We start from the raw sequence: 24,576 nt of genomic DNA, 5'->3' as shown, positions 1-24,576 counted from the left end.
ATTGATTTATTTGCTATATTCATATCATTATTAAAACGATTTTAAACACTATTTACACTTAACATTACATATTTATTCATATTTTAACGTTATATAACTTTTTTAACCATAATTACATCAAATATAATCAATTTGTAACGAATTTAAATTCTTTCATCTTTCTCATATATATCTCTATCTCACTTTAAACTCGCCTCGTAGCTACTTTTAATGTCTGTGATAACAAATAGGTTATTTGACGTTTACAAACAAAATGTCATCAATCCTGTAATGAAGATAATTTTTTCAAAACTATATTTTTAATTGGGGCGAAAATGAATACAATGCAACACCAGTATTGGGTGACAAAGAAGTCCGTCCTAAGGAAATTGGGCGGTAAAGAAGACGAATGTATCGTGTCGTCCGATGCGGAGTTGGACGCTAAATTGGAACTTTTTCGTTCTATATCTGATACTTGCGTTCAATTGCAGCGTGTTATCGACTTGTACCAGGAACGTTTGTGTTATTTAGCCCAAGAGGAAAACGCGTTGGGACGATACTTAAAGGAATGTGGTAAAAATGAGAAAAATTCTAATGCTGGACATATTTTGTCAACAGCTGGAAAATCTCTTGCATATATTGGTCATCAACGTTTAACAATTAGACCGCCTTTAGTTAGATTACATCATGAAGTGGAAACTTTTAGGGGTAGAGCTGTATCAGATACAAGAGGAACTGTTGTTGAAATGGAAAAGTATCGAACGGAGTATCGTGCAGCTTTAAGTTGGATGAAATCTGCTTCATCTCAATTAGATCCTGATACAGGACACGGATTAGAACAATTTCGAAAGGCTCAGTCTTATGTAAGATCAACAAAAACAAGATTTGATAGGTATATGTTAGCTTGTCTTCAAAAAGTTGATTTATTAGCTGCTGCACGATGTAATATGTTTTCACATGCACTAGTTTCTTATCAAAACGCAATTTCTATATTTTCCACGAAAGCTTCTGAAGCTTTATCAACAGCAGCTGATAAAGTAACGGATATAAAACCATACGAATTTTATACAGTCCCAGAATTGTCTTCAAACCAAATTGATAAAGATAAACATACTTTTTTTAATGCTGAATATACAGACACCAAAGACTCTAAACCTGAAAAAGAGGAAACTGAATCTCCTAAAGAAGATAGTTCGGAAACTACAAATCTCTTAGGCGAAGATTTTTCAACTCCTACAAATAACGAAACCCCTAAGACGCCATTAAATGGTACTTTATTAGATCTTTCTTGGCCGTCAACTTCCGATTTTCTTGGCGGCGATTTTATGCCGTCGAAATTACTTCAAGAAGGGATGAATTTTAATTTGGACGAATTAGATAAAATGACTGAATCGAAAAAACCGACTACCGACCAAAAAGCTCAGATGTCTTGGCTCAGTTTGTTTGCTGAATTAGATCCTTTGGCTAATCAAGAAAGTAACACGCCCGGCTCAGGGGATCGCGCTTGATTGTTTTTAAAAATAAACGTGATTTTAATTTGTACCTATCAGTGATTAAGTATTAATTCTTGAATTTTTAAGTCTTAAAATTATCTTTTAATTTTCGCTAGTCACATATATCAAAGAAAAAATTTGGATGTATATGATAAATTTTGCACTAAGCTCATAATCTAAAAGTGTTGTATCTCGCCAAAGAAATAAAATCTATTTTAATCTTATAGTAATTTCAGTATTTTTGTTGTGAATTTAATTTGTGTGTTTTACATTAAATTTTTTATGTATTATTAAGAGCTTTTATCTTATTGTTCGCAATTTTACATTATATCACAAAATTTAATAAAATATGTTATTATAGACCAAATTTTGATTTTTTTATATAATAAAATAAAAGAGTGTGTTGAATTCAGAAAAATTCTGAGTTAACAACAAAAAAAAAATTTATTTATACAGTTAAAATTGATAAATTACTACATTATATTACAATATGTTAATTAATTAACAAATCAGTCTACGAATCACAATTCATTAAAAAGGAGGGAAGAAGGATGTTTGTTGTTGACGATTGATCTGGTTTTTAGTTCACAGATCGGAAAAATCCGTCAGCGCAGCCTTAACTCTGCAAAATTGACGAACAGGTCCGAATTAAAACAAAAAGAGACAAACTGAAAAATTAAAGATCAAATGAATTAAATCAAAAAATAATTCTAATAAAACAACAGAGTCACGACGAGAATATTTTTATTATTAATAACTTAATAAATTTATTTTAATCGTAAAAGCTACTAACATAAACTACCAAGTTAATTCACATCTACTCTTACTAAATTAAAATCTTTCAAAATAAAAGTTTTTTTTTTTCAAATTCATTTGATCTTGTTGACTTTTCAGAGTTCCTCTTCAATGATTAACATTTCTATACACAAATTTCTGTAGCATGATCTAAAAGAGATTTCAGAAATCATCGTAAAAATTCAACTAGCGTATGTTCAATTAAAAAGAAACTTTAGAGGGCCATTATATTAATTTTTTAATATCATTGTTGTTGGCCAAGGCCTAAAGTAGATATCTTAGTCATTCAATACTAGACACCTTTCAACAATGTTAATATTTTGCATATTCTGACATAATTTTTGCGTTAGAGTATTCTGTCTGATTTAATATGAGACCATAACATTTTTATTCAAAACCAGTATAATGTAACCAATTTGTTTGCAACATTCCAATATAAAATATAGCATTACAATATAAATGTTTTTTTCATATACAAGATGGGTTTCTTTATTAATAAGGTGATACTTTTTTCTATAATATCTTATAAATCCTAAAAATTTTCTCTAAATTTTTCTTAAATCCTAAAAAGTTGTTGGAAATAATTTCAGCCTCATTTGTACGAATTTTATCGGTTATAAATTTTATTGTTTTTACCTCTATGTACAATATTTTTGATTCCATCTACTAAAATTCTTCAAAAACACTGATTAACCTTAAAATCTCCTTTTTTACAACCATTGTTGAAACTGTCATTTTTTTGACATTTAAAGCTGCCACCGGCGTTATTTCAGCGCTTCCTTTGATTGTAATTTTCTAATTTAATATTTTCAGAAAACTCTTTCTCGATTTTTTTGTTATACAACCATATAATTTAATATGTTCATCGCATAGAGTGATTTATCCTTTATCAAAGTATGCAAAAAATCCCATTTAAAATAACAATGTTGGTTGTCATAGTAACGTAGTAAAAAACAATACAAACAAGTAAACATTGCAAAAAATGCGCACGTAATAAAGAAACTTGAATTTGCAACATTTTTCTTCAAAACCACAAATGGCGAAGTTAGTATAGTAGTGTATAACGTTGTAAACTTCAATGTTTTACAATCAGTAATAATAATAATGTATGTCTCTTTGATGCAACGCAAAATGTGCCTATTGGATGCCTCCCTCAACTATAAATATTGATGGGTATCTAATGAACGAATTGGATATTTACAGATGCGAACTGCTGAAATGTTAGAAAATCTATTGCGCATCTAGATTACTAAATTGGATGTCTTGCAGATTATGGTGTACTCGACCTTAACGGAGTATCTATTGTAACGTTTTGGTTTTTCATCTTAGAATTAATTTGATATTGGCCGTTTTGTAATTAATGGTAAAGTAATATTCATTCTTGTTATACTCTGTTTTTAAACCAGGAGGAGTATTTTAAATTTGTCACCAGATTGACCTTGCACGTGATTGGTTGAATGCGAGGAAGGTTCACACACAGGCAATTTTGAATTTGAAGGTAATTGATAATTCGACAGTTTCGTGTCATTATTGTATATTTTGTGTTCTTAAACCCTTTTTTATTATATTTTGAAATAAATACATTCATAACTTCAATGTTAATTTGTATGTATAGTGTTGACGATAACAAACGAAAATAAATACAATAATAAGTAAATAAATAAATAATAATTATTAATTTAAATTTACCGCCAAAATATCTAGTGATATTTTCTGGTGATTTTTCCCAGTGTAAATCTGACTTTCGCGTTTACTCCTCCTGGTTTAAAAACAGAGTATAGTTCTAGTGCAAGTGTTAGTTCTAGTTTTAATTGTTATTCAGCGCTAAGTTGTATATTTTTAAGTTTCGGGTTTAGCCCTGTGTCTTCAGACGCTGAATGTTAGGTAAGGTTAGTTTTGTTTACAAACATTAATTATACCATGAAGTATTCTTTGGCAATTAGTAATGGCAATTATAGCGTGAAGTTTTCTTTTGTAATGTCAATTATAGCGCGAAGGAATGTTCGGTAAGGTTAGTTTTGTTTACAAACATTAATTATACCATGAAGTATTTTTTGGCAATTTGTAATGGCAATTATAGCGTGAAGTTTTCTTTTGTAATGTCAATTATAGCGTGAAGGAATGTTAGGCAAGGTTAGTTTTGTTTACAAACATTAATTATACCTTGAAGTTTTCTTTGGCAATTATACTCTGTTTTTAAACCAGGAGGAGTATTTTAAATTTGTCACCAGATTGACCTTGCACGTGATTGGTTGAATGCGAGGAAGGTTCACACACAGGCAATTTTGAATTTGAAGGTTAGGTTATTGACAATTCGACAGTTTCGTGTCATTATTGTAAATTTTGTGTTCTTAAACCCTTCTTTATTATATTTTGAAATAAATACACTCATAACTTCAATGTTAATTTGTATGTTTAGTGTTGACGATAACAAACGAAAATAAATACAATAATAAGTAAATAAATAAATAATAATAATTATTAATTTAAATTTACCGCCAAAATATCTAGTGATATTTTCTGGTGATTTTTTCCAGTGTAAATCTGACTTTCGCGTTTACTCCTCCTGGTTTAAAAACAAAGTATAGTTGTAAAAAATCAAGAAAAAATAAAAAGAAAACTAAAATTTTGGAAAGTTATTTAATGCGCAACATTTGCAATACGCAACAAGATATTGGGATACATTTCAAGCTACTTGCAATAGGTGGTGTTAATAAAAATTTCGTTTCTACTTAATTAGCGAATGTTAAATTTCACCAGATTGCACCAGCATTGAAAGGTTGGAAAATATGTATTGTACTTTTTGGATTCCAATCAAATAACAACAGAAGTATGGAAATAGTTATTCAAGAGGTAATTAGAAATCATTTTCGGGGTCTATGGACAGCAGAAAAGTAAGTTAAGGCAGCTTCATAGATTAGGTTATCAAGGATCTCGTTACAACAGCGGAACTAAGTGATATTAACATTTGTAACAATGCCATCGATATCTAGTCTTCCACTAACAGTATCTAGTTGTCTAACAGCGGTATTTAGTCTTCTCTCAGGAGTATCCTAGTATTTAGTCTCTCTAGTAGTATTTTTGGAAGTCATGAGTCTATGTTAACAAACCTCAAAGACACTTGCAGCCCTCAAAGAGAATATCCGTCAAGAATGCGAGATCTATTGCCGAAAATGTTCTTAAGAATGATGGAAAATGCCATGAATCGGGCCCATATGGTCATCTAATCTGGTGGCGGCCACTTGGCCGGCGATCTGAATCAATCTGAATCCGATCGAATATGTTTGGGACATGATTAGTTGGAGACTTCAACGTTATCTGGCTCCCCCGGTTAACGTTGAGGAGTTATGGAGGCGAGTTAAGGCGGCATGGTGGGCTATCCCTCCCGCTACAATACAGCGATTTATCAACTCTATGCCACGTCGTGCAGCGATGGTACGCGCTGCTCACGGGGGATACTCTCGCTATTGATTATGCAGAGTGTGCTCGTAAATTATTTCCAACAGTGTACATAGAATAACGTGAAAATATCATTGATTATGCCCTACACTAGAAGAATGCTTCAAATTGATTTCTACCATATTTTTTATGCTTTATATAAAATTTCTTGTAATTGCGCTGGTGCAAACGACTTGTATATTGTACAGGGTGGTTCAAATTCGATGTCCGAATAGACTAACTCGGAAACTATAAGAGTTAGAAAAAAAGTAGCTTACATGTTATGATCTCGTTTTTCGAGAAACTGCTAATGCCGAAAACCTCAAAGCGTTATCGTCTTTTGTTTTTCCCCTAGAGGCCAAAATTGAAAATATCGTAAAACCAACAAGTGCAATTATCTTGGTTATTATTATAGGTGGAGTATTATAACTAAGACATTATATAGACACTTTTTTACAGAGAATTTCATGACGTAGTCAAAAAAAATTTTTCGGTTTTAGATTTTGAGATATGACAATTTTCGTTTTTTTAAACGGAAACAATCACTAATTATTCGCTTATTAAATTCGTTATTTGTTTCTGATTACAAAAATATAGGGTTTGACAGGTCTATTTCCTATTGTTTTAGAATAAAGCTAAAAATAAACTTTTTTTTTAGTGTTGTCAAAGAAATTAAATTTACAGTTTCCTGTAAATAATAACTAAAAATTAAAAAAAACATATTTCTGATATTTGAAACAAATACAATTGTTAAACTATTTAATTTATATTTGTTTTACACAAACGTTGGAATAGATTGCATTATTTCACATTTTTTATTAATATTTAATATTATTAAATGACTTAATAAATTATTGATAGATGGCGCTCATATATATTTTATTTTAAAGTCCCTAGATTTACAAAGTACCGCGGTTCATGAAGCCTGTTTTCGAGCCAAAATGGCGGTTTGACTGGGTTTGACAGCTTGTCACTGCATCTCACGACTTAATTTTTAATATTTCCCGCTTGACTTTCGAGCCAAAATGGTGTCAAACCGCGGTACTTTGTAAATCTAAGGACTTTATTTTATTTAATTCAAATAAACATAGCAACATTTGTTTGTATACAAAAGTTTTCTCAAAATTAAAAATCCTGTTGTTTAAGATGGATTACGAAAATTACCAAAAGTTTAACATGTTAGAATGTTACATATTAGAAAATAAAGTAAATTTTATATAAATTTTTTGTAGAATAATTTTTAGTTATAGTGCCGTAATTTACAGGAAACTGTAAATTTAATTTCTTTGACGACAAGTTTATTTTTATTTTTAGCTTTATTCTAAAACAATAAGAAATAGGCCTATATAACACCATATTTTTGTAATTAGAAAAAATAACGAATTTAATAAGCGAATAATCAGTGATTGTTTCCATTTAAAAAAACGAAAATTGTCATAATATCTAGAAATCTAAAAGCGAAAATTTTTTTTTGTCTACGTCATCAAATTCTCTGTAAAAAAGTGTCCATATAATGTCTTAGTTATAATACTCCACCTATAATAATAACCATGATAATTGCACTTGCTGGTTTTACGATATTTTCAATTTTGGCCTCTAGGGGAAAAACTAAAGACGATAGCGCTTTGAGATTTTTGGCATTAGCGGTTTCTCGAAAAACGAGATCATGACATGTAAGCTACTTTTTTCTAACTCTTATAGTTCGGAGATAGCCTATTAGGACATCGAATTTGAACCACCCTGTACAACTCCCTTATTGACTCATCGTTAGCTATTCTGTTAAAACTTCCACATTCCCAGAGTAAAGGAAAATGGCACATGTTCTCTTTGTGTGTAAGAGGTAAAGAGATACTATCCTCTTGTTTCTTGGTCCACATCAGCATTCACTGCTTCAGTTAGGATAATAGATAACATACAAAGTATGATGATAAAAATTTGATCGTTTTGTTATGTATGCATATAAGTATTGCGGATTTTTGTAGCACCATCGATTGCATTAATCTAGACGTGATTTCCCATTATACTATGGTAATATACTAACACCATTGAAACATCATTGTCCATAATTCTAAAATGGAGCAGATTCTCTCATTTCCATGACAATGTTGATTTAGTGAATGGTCCTTTTTCATTTACTTTCAATAACCTTAGTGGCATTTTGGATTCTACAGGGTGATTTACATAAGAACCGACACAGAGCAGAGTCATGTAGAGGACAATAAATTAAGATCATTTAAAGCAACTTTTCTCTATACTAAGTTGTACCCCTGAGGAGTTATAGGCCTTCAAAGTTGGGTCTTAAATTTTTAAAATATTGAATATCTTGTGTGAAATTGTACGTCAAACTTGACAAATAGGTTCAAAATCCTTGACGTCAAATAACTTTATAACCTATTTGTCAAGTTTGACATACAATTTCATAGCCAACTACTGAATTTTCGCTTATTTTAAGTAACATTACGAAATAAGTGTCTTTAGTTATTTAAGTTTTTTATGAGAACGACAAAGTTTTTTAAAAAATAATAAGAGTAAGAAAAGTTTTAGAATTAAATTCCACATGAAATGAAGTAGTAATGTATTAAATCCGCCAAAAGGTTAAAAAAATCTGTCCAAATTTAGGGTACCATCACCCTTAATCAACCCTTTGAAACGCCTCAATTGAGTTCAATTTGCTACCAATTAATACCCTTGGTACACTCATAACGTATACCAAATTTGGTTTTTCTAGCTTAATGTATTACAAAGATATTGAACTTTTTAAAAATTTAAGAGCAAACTTTGAAGGCCTATAACTCCTCAGGTGTACAACTTAGTATAGAGGTAAGTTACGTTAAATCATCTTAATTTATTGTCCTCTACATGTCCCTGCTCTGTGTCGGTTCTTATGTGAATCACCCTGTATATTGGGTGACTCTCACCATATGTTAGACTGTTATATTTTTATGCTTCCTTCTGTGGACTACTCCAATCTTTCGATTAAGCTGAGAATTACACTTGATTATGTTTATAATGTAAAACTTATCAAATATTCCAGATTTAATTTTTTAAACCTAATGAGTTAGCTCTGAACTTAAATTGTAAAACTTATTGAAGTATCAAATTTTTAGGGGCATTCTAAAGCTTTTTTAATTGAACATACTATATTATAAAAACCATTATAAACCAAATTATTAAATTAAAATTTAAAAAAAAATTATTAAAATAACTATTAAAAAAAAAAAAAAAAATAGTAAATCAAAAAATACTTACTTTGTATGTAGCACACTATCGCTAACTGTAGTGACTAGTTGATGTAAAATATTATGAACACCCATATCCCTCAATCTCGCCTGCCGCTCAGCATAACCAGGTTCCCCTCTCCTAACTAAATTTTGTATACAAAATATCGCCGCTGTCTGTAAACTGCTATCGCTATGCGTCATATAAGCCATTAATTTCTTTAAAACATCTTCATTCGCCATGATATGATCTTTAGCTCGCTCCCCATCCGCTATATTACCCAAAATGCAAAGAGCCTGCTCTTTAACTTCCGGAGAATGCGCCCCTTCCAGTACCAAAACAACCGCTTGCATAACTTGAGTTCCATGTAACGCCATCATTGAATCCGTATGCGCCCTTGGCGATACTAAATTTCGTAATAAACCTAAAGTTTTCATTAAAACTTGTACATCCGAATCGGCTAATAACCGAAATATTTGATCGGTGTTTAAAGTTGTTAATATAGCCGATTTTATCCTTTGCTCTGCTTGAAATGTCATATTCATTAACGCCCACACCGCGTTTAAACGTAAAACGGGTTCGGGTTTTTTCGTTAATTCAACCAAAAATTGAATAACCCCTTGTTGTAACATGGGTTCTTTAGCTGGCGAGAATTCAAGAAGGAGATTGCATAAAGCGGATGATGCCGCGCTTAAAAGTTCTGTGGACGCGGAACCGGTTAAAAGACTCATTAGAGGTCGCCAAACAGAGTGGTCCTGAAATGTAGTGCGCAATTGATGAACTGATCTACTTAGAGAATGAAGACAACGAACTGCTGCTAAACGGACGTCTCCATCTTGATCGGCTAAACCATCTACTACGCGTTCCATTAAACGTTGCGTTTCGATTATTCGTTTACGAATTTCTTCATTATTTGCTCCCAATGATGCAAAAGCACTATGAACGTTTTATAATAACATAACAATAACTTATTTAGTTAAAAATAAATTAATCATTTACCTAAAAGCTGCAGTTCTTGCTGCACTGCTTTTACAATTAAGTAAATCAGCTAAAGTAGCCACTAATTGATTACTAATAGCAGCAATTTGTTGTAAATTACTATCAACCTCAGTCAAGTAGGCAAGTATATTTGCAGCCGATGACCTAAGATCTTCTTTTTGATCTGGCTACAAATAAAATTAAATAAATCAAAAAAATCAATATTACAATAAAATCAAAATTTACCAAACATAATCGAACAAGACATGGTAATGTTCGAAAAGTAATTATTTGATCAGAAGATTGTATAGCACCAGCTCGATAAATATTTGTAAGACATTTAGCTGCTTCAAGTTGCATTTCGACAGGTTTATCCCTGCTGACTAAAGATGTAAGTAGATTTAAAACTTGTACAGAACCATATCTAGAAGTAGCACCTGCTACTTCAGAAGCAACAGTTCGGTTTTCAAAACACATGGCAGAAAGACATTTTAATACAGCAACTCTTATTTCCGTATTCGGTATTGCAAGTACTGAAGCTAATATTTGAGGGGCACCTACAGAACACAAACTGTTCTGTTCCATCATGCATCGACAGGCAGTACTTAAAATTGTAGCCACACAAGATTGCCTCAATAACGAGGAATCTTCGTTCATGTAACTTAAAAGCTTTTCTAATTGTTTGGTGGAGTAGTTTGATGAAAAACTAGGATCACCGTATTGAGATAAGGTTCTTAATAACCTTAAGGATGGATCTATTAAACGATTATGGGATTCTTCCAAAATACCCAATAATATTGGCCCAGTTCCAAATTTTAATAAAACTTCCACTTGCGAAGGAGTTCCTTTAGCTAGGGATCCCAATATAATCAATGCTTCATATCTTATTTCAACTTTCATGTCTGTATCTTGAGCTAATTGTATCAATCTTGTAACAATACCCTGCTCTATCACACTTTCTTTTTGCTTATTAGACCCAATAACTGAATTTTTTATACAAATTAACGATGCCAAACACTTATCGGAATCCATTGAGTACAAGTCATCTACGTAAGCACGAGAACTTTCCACGTTCTGTTAAGTATAAACCAAAATTAGCAAATTTACAATGTTTTAAAGGTTATGTGTCAAACTTACCATAAAAGCCGCGAAAGGATACAGGTTAGTCATTGCTTTTGATTACGTTACAATCAACTAAAAATGAGTAATTATCGGCTTATCTTAATGTTCCTATTGTTTATTTGCGTTGATAATTTAAAATAAACGTAGTATTTTTTTTCTATTTTGGGTCAGTATGACATATTTCTACAGTGGTGCCAATTTATTTTGTAGTATCCATTTAAAATTACTAAATTAATTTTAATTATTATTTAAATCTATTTAAAAAAATTATTATGTAATCATGATCTATCTTTTTTATATATTTTATTTATATTTATATATCAATTTTTGAATAAATATAAGACATTTTCTTTTTAAAAGTAAGAGTCATTGTAATGTTGGTATTGACAAAGTTACTGATGTCCTTCAAATAACATTCGCGGGCACTATGATGAACGCTGACGTCATATGCTATAGGCTATTTGACGTTTTTTTGGTATTAACTATTTTTATGATTTGTTTGACCACACTAACTTATATTTAAATAATTTAATAGTAATGTAATTCTATATGTGATATTTGTTATCATATGTTGTAAATTTATGATTTTAGATGCGTATTTCTTGCGACAGCAATTAGAACTTATCGCTCATCAAACAACATATCAAAGATTATTGGTTTAAATATATCGTTCTTTTCCATTCCGAAAGACGAAACTTACGTAGACTTTGGCTTCAACAATGTTACAGGGAGCTAAGGCTACTTCTGCATGAGTTTGTTGGTTATACTTCCAACAAAATGATTTTGAGCATTTAAAACCCAAAATAGTTTTGTAAAAATTACCCACTCCAAGAAATCGTAATTTACAATAATTTCTTGATAATTTCATTCTTTATTTAAATCTTGTGGTATATAAATTTTATCATATAAATCATTTTTGACATAAATATTAGCCCATCTTTGACTAGTTTCTTTAGCTAAACTCTTTCTAAAACCCATACAGTGTAAATGTTTCAATTTTTCATATTTAATTCTTGAAAAACCGATTTGAGCTAAAATAAATCTCCAAGTTTTCATTAACTTTGCATTAACACCGACATGATTTGAATCAGGTGTGATTATAATTAATAAACCTTCTGGTTTTAATAATTTATAAGCTTTCTCACAACAAATAAATCTAAATTCCGGAGTGGGTAAGTATTCTAATAATAAACTAAAAACGATCACATGAAATGAATTTTGGGCTAAACTATTAATGGTATTGTTTGATATTTTCGTTATTTCACATATTTTTAAGTTAATAAAGTCACATTGTAGGACATCTGGTAATGCAGGAGCTAAATCAATAGCGGTTACATCAAATAAATCAAATTCTTTAAAAGGATTATAACAACTACCCACATCTAACAATTTTAATTGATTACTTTTTACCATATGGTCCTTAGAGTTTAGTAAAAGATTAATTTTTTGGGCTATTTCATATTCTTTTAACTGCAAATTTAAAATTAAATTATTAAAATAGTTTGTACATAAATCTAAAGTCCATAAAATCCTAGAAGTAGTCTTTTCCTCTTTTTCTGACCAAAATTTGGTTGCCAAAACCTTCATTGACTCGGCATATCGTTCCAATTGGTGGTTATTTTCGCAATGTTGTTTCCAAGCTTCTTCAGAACCTAACACTTTTGTATTAACACGAAGGTTTTGATGAACTTTTTTAATAAAATCAGAAAGTTGAATGTGTTCTTCAGAAGCCATCATCCATTTGGGGCAATAAACTTATTATAAGCAAATTCCCCTAGATTACATAAAAAAAACTAGATGGAATTGACGTTTGAGGTTATGTTGTGCTAATTTTTTTATATATTATTATTAATTATAAAGATGAATTCGTCAAAGTTATTTAATATCGTTAAAGGGAAATATATTCGAAAAATATTCACATCTAATGTCCGTTTCGCCGAAGTTGAAATAAAATCTAAACCGAATTTGCGTTTGAAGGAAGGCAATAAACGAGATATTGGACCATTTGGTTGGTTTCTGTTGGTTTGTGCTCGTTTTATGTAAAAAATATAACATTAACGTTTATATTTGCACTTTTAGTCAATACCTGCAGGTACTTTTGCTTTGGGAACGTGGCAAATACAACGAAAGAAATGGAAAGAGGCGTTAATAAACAATTTGCAAGAACGAAAAAATGCAATTCCAATTACTTTACCTGATTCTTTAGAGGAGTTGGAATCTTTGGAATATTATCCTATTCATGTTAAAGGGCAATTTTTGCATGATAAAGAAATGTATATGGGGCCTAGATCGTTATTAATTGATGGTGATGCTGCTAGTAAAAGTTCTTTGTTATCGAAAGGGCAGACATCTACACAGGGTTATTTAGTTGTTACACCTTTTAAATTATCTGATAGAGAGTAAATATTTTGGTAAAAATAAGTTTAGTTTTGATTAGTTTAATGATTTTAGTGAAACCATATTGGTTAATCGGGGTTGGGTACCTACAAAGTCAGTTAATCCTAAAAGTAGACCACAAGGACAAGTGGAAGGTGAAGTAGATGTTATTGGAGTGGTTCGGTTACATGAAAATAGACCAACTTTTATGCCAAAAAATAAAGAGGGGACTAATATTTGGTATTATAGGTAAAAAAGAATACTTTTAATTTAAAACAAACCAATTCTTCATCATTCTTAATTAATTTAGAGATTTAGAACAAATGTCTGCAATAACAGGAGCTTCCCCCATATTTTTGGATGCAACAAATGAATTTGATGTTAAGGGTGGACCTATTGGAGGACAAACACGGATTTCATTAAGAAATGAACATCTGTCTTACATATTAACTTGGTATGGTTTGTGTGCGTTTACTAGCATTATGTGGTATCGACAATTTTTAAAACCAGTTTAATTAAAATAAATTAATAGTTAATAAACTTCTTTTTATTATAAAAAAACCTGGACGGATAACAATCACATAATACTTCTATTTTAACGTTTTAAAATCCTAAAATATCATCAGTAGAATCTGATCCTAAATTATTATCTGGTTGTGCCCTACAAAATGGGCAATATCCTTTTCGTAGAACTTGTAGTTCAAAATCATCTACATGAAACGCCTGAAAATAATTGTTTTTTATATAATTAATTTATTATTAATAAAAATAACCTTAAAACTATAAGCTTATTGGGCGATGGCAGATAATTGATAGTCTTAGGGGATTTAAATGCAAGAATGGGAAGAAGAATAAATAGGAAAATTGTAGGAAGATTTGGAGAACAGGCTACCAATGATGATGGACACTGATTAATAGATTTATCTACAATGAATAAACTAAGAATCCAAAATGGTTTCTTTAAACATAAATACACATGGCATCAAGAAACAAGACAACTCAAATCGATTATAGACTACAGTATTAGTAAACTAAATTCTAACTTAAAAATCCAAGATACAAGAGTTTACAGAAGCCTAGAATGCGGATCAGATCGTTATTTCCTAAATACTAAATTAATGATAATCCACAAGATATACAACACACAAAAAGAAACCAAGGAAGACTGAACAAATAAACCTACACAGATAGCTTATTACACGACAGCATAAAATACCTATACCAAAAAAGATTAGACGAAAAAATGCAAAACGCTGTGCAAACATACTTAGAGCTCCTTGACGCAACACGCGAAGCAGCTAAGGAACCCTTAGGTGAAAAACAAAGAACACAAAGGAACAACAAAATTATATGGACCGAAAACCTGCAAAAGCAAAGAGATAAAACAAAAAGCATAGCAGAAGTGGCTGAATCAGGTTACACCAGATATTATGCAATGGAACTGTCAAAATATAAAAATGATAAATACATACTTAGACACTACATGGGACAAAAAGTGTAAAAAACTACACACATACTTAGGAGGATCAGTACCATCCTTAAAAAACAATAACAATAAAAAATTAAACATACTACTCATACCTGTATCAGTTTGTAAAGAACATTATAGAAGCGAATTGACAGAACAAAGACCTCAGTTCATAATATAATAATAATATAATATCGCGATTGAATTTGACGAGTACACGACAAGTTGGGCCGCTTGTTGGAACAAAGCTATAGAGTAGAAGGCCCTGCGGTAGAAATAAAAGCTGATCAGGTAAAAAAAGCACTAATGGAAAAATAACAAGGTAAGCGGTCCAGAGGGGATTCAAATTGAGCTAACAAAAAACGCGCCGGTTCATTGTTAGAAATATTGGCAGATATCTTTCAAGACTTTACGAATGGCGAAGCAATTCCAGAGGCTTGTAAGAAAGGGTGCATAATATCAATCCATAACAAAGGAGATAGAAAAAATTGTAATAACTACCGATGTCTAGTTGTCACAAATTCCTTAAGCAGACTATACGATCGAATAGTGAAAAATTTGATACAAGAATATGGGCACCATGTGAAATGTAAGAACAAGCGGGATTCAGAGCGGGTAGAACATGCATGGATAATATATTCAGTCTGAACCAAATCACAGAGAAGAAAGTAGCTACACATCTCTTATTTGTGGATTTCACCAAGACATATGACATCATTCCTCAGGAAAAATTGTGGCAAGCGCTATCGCAAACATCAATAAATCTCACGTTAATCAAGGCGGAACAAAAATTATACAGAGGGACAGAAGCAGCAGTAAAGATAAATAAACAAATGAAAGGCTTATTGCTAGAACGTGACAAGCCACACTTTCTGCAAAAATAAGATTTTACTATTTTCTCATCATGCAATAGTATGACAAACCGCATAAAAATTTGTACAAAGTAATTCGTACAGATGCCTCCATATATCCTAAAATCTAGTTCTTACATTAACACTGCAGTGTTAAAATCTGGTTTTATTGCATTACATTTTTAGGGCGAATCTACTACATCTTTATTGGAAGTAAATAACAATCCAGTCAAAGTGTGCAGAAGCCGTGAAGTTTCACCCGTACCAGCTCCAAAATCAAAATGGAAGCACAGAAACACAGACATGTACGTGAGAACGAAAAGAAAAAGTAGGCATAATTTAGGGCAAGAGTATACAAGTGAATCGACCAATAAGTGCGTAAAAACTCGTGAATTGGGATCGCCTTGTGCGTGCAAAAAGAAATGTAGAACTTTCCTAGAAAGATGTCATGAAAAAATATTTAAGGAATTCTGGTATCTAGGATCCTATGACTTGCAGAATAGTTACCTCATTGAATGCATTCAGTTATCACCTAAAAAACGTTCCTACCATAAAAAACAAACTAAACAAGAATCTAGCAGACACTTTAACGCTAAATATTTCGTGACTGTTGGTGGGAAACACATAAGGCTTTGCAAAATCGAGTTTGTGAGTGTTCACGGTCTTCAATCCTCTCGCGGCAGGATCAATAGACTCGTCAGCAAAAAAAAGTTTCAGGGAGCTCAACCTGCAGGTAGGTACAAGAGAGGGAAGCACAGTAATCGACCGAATCAGTTGAATGAACACCAAAAACAATCAGTTCAAGACCATATACGGACTTTGGTATCAAAGTCATTACAGTAGGACTGACAATTTTGACAGAGTTTTAGGTTCCTTGGTGTTAAAAGCAAGGTATAAATGCTGTTAAAGAAAGTGCCTATCGAAAAATATTTTGTACGTAATTTAATATTGGATTTAAATGACCTAAATCTGACACTTGCAAAACTTGCGATGATTAATTTGAAAATATCTAAGAGTATAGTAGCTTGTGAAAATAATGAGAAGGAATTACAGGAACTAAAAACATCATCAAATTTTACAAAAGAAATCGTTGCAATCGAAAGCTTATTAAAAAGCAAAGTAGAAGAATCTAAGACAAAAGCAGATAAAAAGTGTGTTATTTCATTCGACCTGCAACAGGCGCTGCCTATCCCGAAACTAACCGCAGGACCAGCTTTTTACTGCCGAAAGATTTGGCTTTATAATCTGGGTGTTCATGACTGCACTAACGAACAGGGTTTTATGTATTTGTGGACAGAAGAAAAAGCAAAAGAGGAGCGGATGAGGTAGGGTCCATTTTGATAAAATTTTTGAAAAATATTAAACCTGGTGTGAAGGATCTTGTAATATTTACGGATAACTGCCCAGGTCAAAACAAAAATTGGGTCTTTATGTCTCTCTGGCTACAGTTAATTAGAGAGCAGCGATTTAAGAGTGTTACCCATCACTTTTTAGTGAGTGGGCATACTAACTTGCCATCCAATCGTGAGTTTGCCTTAGAGAAAAGACATAGTAAATACGCACCAGAGGTGAGGCTTGGTTTTGAATGTAGCAAAAACACAGTATCTTTGCGAAATGGAAGCAGAAATACGAAGCTGACTACAACGTGGCAAAAACATAATAAACTCTTTTCTTTGGTCAAAAAAGATCCCAAAAAAAGAAAACAATATTTATATTCCACTATCTTCAACCGGAAGAAGTAGGGGACGCCCGAAAACGACATTTGCATCAAAGATAACGAAGGCGATGTCCGAAACCAGGGGACTGGGAGGACCGCAAAGGCTGGAGATTTGCAATGGCAAGACGTAAAACGCTATAAACCGAAATTATATATACATATATATACCTTAAAACATGAATAACACATTGTTATTTGGACATCTGGTAAAACATTGCGAAAATATTGATATTTTAAAGGTGGTTGCCACTTGCATATAAGGACACTTGTTGAGTCTAATGATAAAAGAGCTTCACGGTTTAAAATTACCGGAAGTTTATTGGAATCATCATCCTAAAAATAAATATTTTTCATTACGACTCAATTTATAAATTGAATTTACCTCAAAGTTAATTAATCGAGTTGTAAAAGGATCAACGCTTGGTTCATCTAATTTTAATGTTTGTTGTGTTTCATTAATTTCTTGTTTCCAATTTTCAACTTCTTCTTTAGAATCTGGAGTTTCAATCAATCGTATTGCTTCAGTGTCTGTTATACCATCTTCTAATTCGAATTCAACTAATGGTAATGTTTCTATTTAAAATGAGAAGAATTAATAATAATTTTTAATAAGTATTTATAAAAAGTACCAAAACTAACGAATGAATGTACAAATTTCTGCCCACAATGAACACATTTATTTACAGTTGTTGATAATTGATTGTAAGTGGAGCATCTATAACACATCGGTAATAATTCTTCTGGATCGCTGTATGGTCGGGCTCTAGAAGATATTGTAGCAACTTCAACTTGTTCTTCGAATCTTTTCGGGATTTTTAAATGTTGTATTTTTTCAAAAAGTTGTTTAGCTAATTTGTTAGCACCTAATTTTCGAGCTTGTTTCGCCAAACAATATAAAATAGCACTAAAAATGTATTAAATTAAAAATTAATTTTTTTAAATCAATATTTTTTTACAATTGTGAAATTTTTTTTGGTCGATCAACATTCGTTTCAATCATCAAAAATCGAGCTATATTAAACAAAGCTTCTGGCATATAAGACGTAAAAGGTTCCTCCAAATACTGATACACCGTATGATACGCATAATAAATATTCGCTAAATGCTCATTTTTTAAGAATTTCTTTATCATTTCGTTTTGTTGGGTCTCATTATTTTCTTGGGCCAACTCCAAACATTGTCTCGATAAAATCCAGTAATAATAACCGGCGTCTTGGAATCGGTTTTCAACGACAGCGTTTTCCGTTAATTGCTGTAAAACCCGAAACGCTTCATCTGGTTGTCCAGCTTTATAAAAAGCTTTTTGAGCTTGGACGAATTTATCGTTTTCGGCTAACCAATGAGCGTAAGGAACATAAACTAGCGCTTTATATTGAGGTTGTGATTGTATTAAACTAAAAGCTTGAGCCCATTCTTTTGCTTCGACATGTAATGTTAAGACTGCAGCTGAATCGCCGAGTCTTTTATAAAGTTCCGCGGCAGCGCTTGAATGTCTTAATTGCTTTAAGTGTTCTGCTATCGCTAAAAGTGAAGCACGGTCGGATTTGTCGATTTTCCGACCTAAATCTATTAATCTAAAAAAATTAGGTAAAATTAACATAGTGATTTGTTATAAATAAATTAAAATATTTACTGTTCTGACCAACCACGTTCTGAAAGAATTTCTATCGCTGATTGAGTATCTCCAATTGAAAGATACATATCAACAGCTGCTTTATGTTCGTTTATGTTTTTAGCCCAATCTGCTTTTTGTCTGATTAAACTTGTGTTATCTCCTGATCCCAAATAATCCTACAAACCAAATTTTATGATCCCATTTACTTTGATAACCTTGCAATTACTTACTTGTGCTAAATCAAACATTCTTAAATCAGTATACATAGTTAAAGCTTTATGTTCAAATCCAGCTTTTTGATACATTCTAGCAGCCTCTTTAAACTTTCCTCGATAAGCATAAATATCAGCAACCATGCACTCTTTGTTATTATCCCCCTTTTTTTGTCGATCCTGTAAATCCCTGATTAATTCCAAATAATTAAAATCCATTAGTTTTATAAAAGCTAATCGAGCAACTTCGAAATCTAAATTTTCTAAAGCTGCATGTCCCAATTCTTCCCAATCCCCATCGGTAACGCCTAAACAAGCCACTTTATAAGCATCTTGAAACATTTTCTTGTCAATGTATTGATACATTGGGGCTCCAAGTGGCATTTCGAATGTGTTCATTGTCGGGCCGTTTAAACAAAATACTTTTGAGCCTGATAAACCGACTACGAAACCGTGAAGTTTTTGTTTATGGGCGGGGAAATCTAAAACTTTTATTGCAAGATTATCTTGACCAGTAAAAGCTAGCATTTCTTCGTATTGATTGTTCCAAGCTACACTGTTTATATGCGGCTCCTAAAATAATATTTATTAATTTAATAATTTTATTTTTAAATTAAATAATACTTGAAATAATAATTCACTATTGATGGTATTAAAAACTTGTAGCGTTCCAATATCATCTACAACAGCAAGTTTCTTTTTATGTTGGCTTAAATCTAAGCAACGTATAGGCGATTGTATGGTGATTTTTAAAAGGGGAAAAGAATTGTCTAAATGAACTTGCCAAACTTGTCCATTTTTTAAGCCTAATATTAACCCTTCTTGTCGAGGTGGACCTCCAATTATTTTTATATACTTTATTGGACTATCAAAAACCCATTCTCTATCTTTAACCCCCAAAAAATTAATGCTTTGTAGACATTTTTCTTGGCATATAACTAAATGTTCCGAACAAACTACTAATAAGTTACAATCAAGTCTTTGAGTAATTTTTTCTTTTACTCTATAATGCATGTCGTTTATATCATTTGAATACAATTCGTAAATAACAACACGTTCTGGAAGTTGTACAGCTAATCGATGCTTAAAAATTGCGATTTTTTTAATTAAATCGCGACATTTAATACGAACTTTTTGTTCTGTTAGGAGATGTTGAATAATTACGTCGGTCATATTTTCCCTGTAAGCGTAACGATCTCGATATAAACCATGAACGGTGTTAAAATTTAATTGGTAGTAAGCTAAAGTTCCATCTTGGCACCCAATAGCCTAAAAAAAATTATTTATTAATAACACTGTGCTGCAAATTTTAACTTTTCTTTGTGTACAGTAGATAAGTTGAGTGGTTTTGGTTAATTATTTGTTGCTGATTTCAAATATGCCTTCCAATTTTTTTGTAACACGTCACGTTTTTTTTTATTCATGTTTCTCACTACATAACATTACACTGGTATAGTGGGGTGTAACCGGTTTTAAAAACTGTTGGCAACATTTTTTTAAAAACCAGTTTTAAAAACTGTTGGCAACATTTTAATATACATTTAAAAATATTTTTTATGTTAATATTATTAATGTTGCTTTACTCCGCTATACCCGTTTTATCCCAGCTGACCTTAACAAAAAGCATGTAATTCCAAAGTGTTTTTCAATTCGTTTATTTTTTTTCTGGGAAATTATAAATGAGGTAAAAAAAATTTTCAAATAAAAGTTATTTAGGATTACATAATATAACCAACTGCTAAATAAAATTTTAAAATTTTCATAAAAATAGTGATGTCAGTAATAATTTCCGGTGTAGGCGGAAGTGGTACAAACATGACAGTACCACTAAAAGGTAGATCTCTTCACCTTATATCAAGGTGCCAAATATCAAATTCATTGCATCTACAGTTGCCCTATAAAATCATGTGACACCTAAATAAAAAAAAACGACATGTTACAGAAAAATGGAAGGCATATTTGAAATCAGCAACCCAAAATTAACACTCAACTCATCAACTGTAGAATATCTTGCAGCACAGTGTAATTAAAAAGTTTCATAAAATAACCTTACAACAAAATTTGATGAAGGATGAACAGCAGTACACCAAACCCATGATTCTTGTTGATCAGCAATGACTCCCAATTTAATTCCATCTTTTGTATACATGTTACAACATTTATTAGTTCCAGAAATTAAAATATATTCTCCTTTAGGGAAATAACTAACTTTTAAAGCATCAAAACCTATATTTCTTTCTTTCCCAACTAATTTCCCGCCTAAAGTATAAAACGATAATGTTTTATTAAAATCAGTTACACAAAGTGTATCAACGTCATCGCGTAGAGTACTCCAAGATAAAGCCCAAATCGGTAAAGATTCTTGTCTTTCAATCCTCCCTTTTTCTTCCCCTAACTTATTTCTAATAGAAATAGTTCCATTTCCTAACCCTAATGCTAAATACTGTCCATCATTAGTCCAAGAACACGCATTTATTCTTGCATTAACTTTATGTTTTTGTACGGCTTTTTGTTCAACACTCCAAAAAGCGAAATCACTTAAAGCACACGAAGCTAATTGGTGAGATAAAGGATTATAAGCCAAACATTGTATAGCATCACTATGACTATACTTTAATAATCCTTCAAGTTTATTTGACCACACAATTACTGTTTTATCAGCACTTCCGCTAGCAAATTTTTGTCCATTTTTAGCATAACTTACAGCATACACTGTATCTTTATGGCCTTTTAATGGTTGTAAAAGAGTCCCATCTGAAGTGTCGTAAACTAAAACCCTATTTCCACTTGCTACTATTAATTGTGAGCCATCAGGATTGAAACACAAATCATAAATGCTAAAAAAAAGATGTGATATGGATGATGTTGAATTTGATTTTTACGAGTAAACGTTTATTTACCATTGTTCTTGTTTGTCCGTATCTTGGATTTTATCAACCCATTTCGGAATTGAACGCATATTTGCGTTAAAACTTAGTTTTCTTTGGAACTGTAAGTTTTAAGTTCTGTTTGTATACGTTGTTTCTTAGCAACACGATTGAAATGTAAACAAATTGTTTTAGGAGAGAGAAGTGCAGCCAACTTTAAATCTTTTAAATAATTATTTTTTCTTAAATTTGTTAAATTTCGTTGATTTATAATTCTATTGTAAATAATTTTAATTATATTATTAGATTTAATATTGTTATTTATAATAGTTTGTTAAATAATTAAAGAAAATATTTGTTTATTATATTAAATTTTTATGAAAATTTTTATAGTTGGCAGTAAAATTTAAAATACCCGCCATTATGGCTTATCGTTATGAGAACGTTTTAAATTTTGAGTTGGTTAACTACATATAAAAAAATCAGCTAAAATTTAGGTACAGAAGAAGTAAGTATTAATATTAACACAGCTAAAACTTTAAATAAGTATTTGATTTGGCGTTGCAGAAATCCTCTGCAGAACAGTCCACTGATTAAAAGTGTCTACTACATTCTTTCTTACGGATTTAGATGGATTCTTCCATCTTAGTAAAATCGAAATCAACCCCAATATTAAACACAAAGATCCACTATTGCCCGTATTAATCAAAATGGTTTTGGATGAACTGCTGTGTAGATGAGTGTAAAATCAGTTGAATACAGAAAGAATATGTAGACACTAGAGTTAGGCTAAAGATTGTTAAGATTGTTGAGTCAAAGCTAGGAGTTCTAATCTATCACCCTTTTGGTCGAGGGAACGTCATATTCATGTGGTTATGATAAGAACAAACCTCCTCCCAAATAATGTAGTATTCCCATTGTTGAGTTGGATGTAACTACGTAAAATAGTCGAGGACAAAGGTTGAGTACATGTACCCCAATGGATCTTTTGGGAAAACCTAATTACCATGTAGTACCATGTATTACTATGGAGCACATAGCACCTCATTATTCGCACTCTCAACTCCAGACTCAGATCCCGACAAGAAATAAGCTTCTTCATTCCATTAAACGTGTTTCGCATATTCAATTTTAATGCACACCTCTTGAGAGCTGTCATTGTTAGCATTAATCGTTGTGCCTAGGTATTTGAATTCTTTTATTCTTGCAATAGGTTGACCTTTTACATATATCTTATTATTGTTTCTTGTTGTTTTTGTAATAATCATGTACAGTATTCGCCAAAATCATACAGTACTGGTTTACGCTCACCACTCTTACGCAAGCCTTTGCGTCTCAGTGTTGTTGCATCACCATAATGGTAGTGAGTGCAGTGTCAGGAAATGGTGTGCTAGGTCCGTATTTCATTAAGGATGACGATGGTACACCTCTTACTGTTACCCAGGAACGTTATAGGAACATAGTGGTCAGGCCATTTATTGAGGATCTAAGAAGATTTTGTTGTGCCAGGAATATTCAGATGAATAAACAGTAGTTCCAACAAGACGGGGCTTAAACGAGAACATTTTCAGATGTCCATATCCATCCAAAACTCTGCCTGCATTACGTCAAAATGTCGTTGAGTTTTTCAACACTGAAGCAACCGCATAATAACTAAATAATAACAATAATAAAATATACTGCATATTTTAGCGCATTCTGTACTTGATTTTGCTTATATTCAGAGCCAACCCATACTCGTCGCTTACAGTAACTATTCAATTAACAAGCTTTTGCAGATTTTCGTGCATTCATTTCTGGCTAATATTACCGTATCGTCAGCGTATCTTAAATTGTTTATTAGTGCACCAAGTGCTTTATTTATTATGTCCTCAGAGTATAGGTTAAAGAAAATTGGTGAAACTATATATCCTTGTCAACCCTCTACTATAACCCCTATTTACTATTAAGGTTATACAAATTTATGGTTATTCTAACATATTCCAATTTTAAGAGAATTCTATTTGAATTTTTAAACTATTTTGATTTTCCCGCCAAATTACTCATTCAATATGGCGTCCTTTGTGCTGCGTTTAATGGTTACTTGTTTGTTGGGTTGCATACACATCACGAATTTAAATAATAAATCAAACTAAAAACAAACAAAACGGTAAACAACGTTTAGAACATTCTTTAAATAAATTACTTATAATGTGAAATATTGCCACATTCCCGTTAAATTACATATTAAAACCTTGAAAATTGTCGTTAATTTCCAATTAACTCAACTTGAACGAACCGTTGTTCTATTTTTGTTTTGCGTTGTTTCAATTCACAAAGTGTGTTTAGCGTTTCTGTTAAATTGATTCATCTCTTTTCCCCGTTTATTGTTAAAAAAACTACTATTATTTTTTTTTTCAACGAACAAAGACGAAAGGATGCTGGAAGTAACAAAAAATTATCCCTT

General features: G+C 31.7%; 5 protein-coding genes across 6 annotated transcripts; 2 read left to right on the top strand and 3 right to left on the bottom strand.

The window, feature by feature from the left end:
* Window positions 1–214: 214 nt before the first annotated feature.
* Window positions 215–1,839, top strand: LOC111421113 (islet cell autoantigen 1-like protein). The gene has a single exon (XM_023054250.2). It carries the CDS (start codon window positions 315–317, stop codon window positions 1,485–1,487), a length of 1,173 nt encoding a protein of 390 aa, XP_022910018.1. The 5' UTR covers window positions 215–314; the 3' UTR covers window positions 1,488–1,839.
* A 66-nt stretch (window positions 1,840–1,905) lies between these two features.
* On the bottom strand, window positions 1,906–11,218 carry LOC111421102 (armadillo repeat-containing protein 8-like). Of its 2 annotated transcripts, none has more exons than XM_023054235.2 (5): window positions 11,040–11,218; window positions 10,149–10,976; window positions 9,924–10,090; window positions 8,955–9,860; window positions 1,906–2,094 (listed from the first exon to the last, which is right to left on the bottom strand). In XM_023054235.2, the coding sequence occupies exons 1-5, from the start codon at window positions 11,070–11,072 to the stop codon at window positions 2,058–2,060; spliced, it is 1,971 nt and encodes a 656-aa protein (XP_022910003.1). In that variant the 5' UTR covers window positions 11,073–11,218; the 3' UTR covers window positions 1,906–2,057. The 2 variants fall into 2 exon arrangements, with proteins under 2 accessions (XP_022910003.1, XP_022910002.1); XM_023054234.2 differs by lacking the exon at window positions 1,906–2,094 and adding an exon at window positions 2,200–2,417.
* Window positions 11,219–11,875: 657 nt separating this feature from the next.
* Window positions 11,876–12,832, bottom strand: LOC111421077 (S-adenosylmethionine sensor upstream of TORC1). Its single transcript, XM_023054206.2, has one exon. The coding sequence runs from the start codon at window positions 12,759–12,761 to the stop codon at window positions 11,889–11,891; it is 873 nt and encodes a 290-aa protein (XP_022909974.2). The 5' UTR covers window positions 12,762–12,832; the 3' UTR covers window positions 11,876–11,888.
* Window positions 12,833–12,884: 52 nt separating this feature from the next.
* Window positions 12,885–13,940, top strand: LOC111421078 (surfeit locus protein 1). Its single transcript, XM_023054207.2, has 4 exons — window positions 12,885–13,046; window positions 13,104–13,423; window positions 13,476–13,649; window positions 13,711–13,940. Exons 1-4 carry the CDS (start codon window positions 12,885–12,887, stop codon window positions 13,913–13,915), a joined length of 861 nt encoding a protein of 286 aa, XP_022909975.2. The 3' UTR covers window positions 13,916–13,940.
* On the bottom strand, window positions 13,930–22,373 carry LOC111421076 (intraflagellar transport protein Oseg1). Its single transcript, XM_023054205.2, has 10 exons — window positions 22,164–22,373; window positions 21,317–22,100; window positions 19,888–20,532; window positions 19,282–19,836; window positions 19,070–19,227; window positions 18,393–19,010; window positions 18,066–18,340; window positions 17,819–18,009; window positions 17,605–17,769; window positions 13,930–14,123 (listed from the first exon to the last, which is right to left on the bottom strand). The coding sequence occupies exons 1-10, from the start codon at window positions 22,220–22,222 to the stop codon at window positions 14,004–14,006; spliced, it is 3,570 nt and encodes a 1,189-aa protein (XP_022909973.2). The 5' UTR covers window positions 22,223–22,373; the 3' UTR covers window positions 13,930–14,003.
* Between the last annotated feature and the right edge of the window lie 2,203 nt (window positions 22,374–24,576).

This window comes from Onthophagus taurus, chromosome 1 (assembly GCF_036711975.1).
Source record: "Onthophagus taurus isolate NC chromosome 1, IU_Otau_3.0, whole genome shotgun sequence".
In the NCBI taxonomy this organism is placed as follows: Eukaryota; Metazoa; Arthropoda; class Insecta; order Coleoptera; family Scarabaeidae; genus Onthophagus; species Onthophagus taurus.
This window is presented reverse-complemented; position numbering and strand designations above follow the sequence as displayed.

Coding starts and splice junctions, on each gene's coding strand:
- LOC111421113 (XM_023054250.2), top strand. CDS start 315: ATGAATACAATGCAACACCAGTATTGGGTGACAAAGAAGTCCGTCCTA.
- LOC111421102 (XM_023054234.2), bottom strand. CDS start 11,072: ATGACTAACCTGTATCCTTTCGCGGCTTTTATG. Junction 10,977..11,039: donor ATCCTTTCGCGGCTTTTATG/GTAAGTTTGACA, acceptor TATACTTAACAG/AACGTGGAAAGTTCTCGTGC. Junction 2,418..8,954: donor GATAGTGTGCTACATACAAA/GTAAGTATTTTT, acceptor AATCTCTTTTAG/ATCATGCTACAGAAATTTGT.
- LOC111421077 (XM_023054206.2), bottom strand. CDS start 12,761: ATGATGGCTTCTGAAGAACACATTCAACTTTCTGATTTTATTAAAAAA.
- LOC111421078 (XM_023054207.2), top strand. CDS start 12,885: ATGAATTCGTCAAAGTTATTTAATATCGTTAAAGGGAAATATATTCGA. Junction 13,047..13,103: donor CATTTGGTTGGTTTCTGTTG/GTTTGTGCTCGT, acceptor TTGCACTTTTAG/TCAATACCTGCAGGTACTTT. Junction 13,650..13,710: donor ACTAATATTTGGTATTATAG/GTAAAAAAGAAT, acceptor TAATTAATTTAG/AGATTTAGAACAAATGTCTG.
- LOC111421076 (XM_023054205.2), bottom strand. CDS start 22,222: ATGCGTTCAATTCCGAAATGGGTTGATAAAATCCAAGATACGGACAAA. Junction 19,228..19,281: donor GAATGTTTGATTTAGCACAA/GTAAGTAATTGC, acceptor TTTGGTTTGTAG/GATTATTTGGGATCAGGAGA. Junction 14,124..17,604: donor TGTGTTATTCATGTTTTAAG/GTATATATATGT, acceptor AATTATTTTCAG/GCGTTTCATGTAGATGATTT.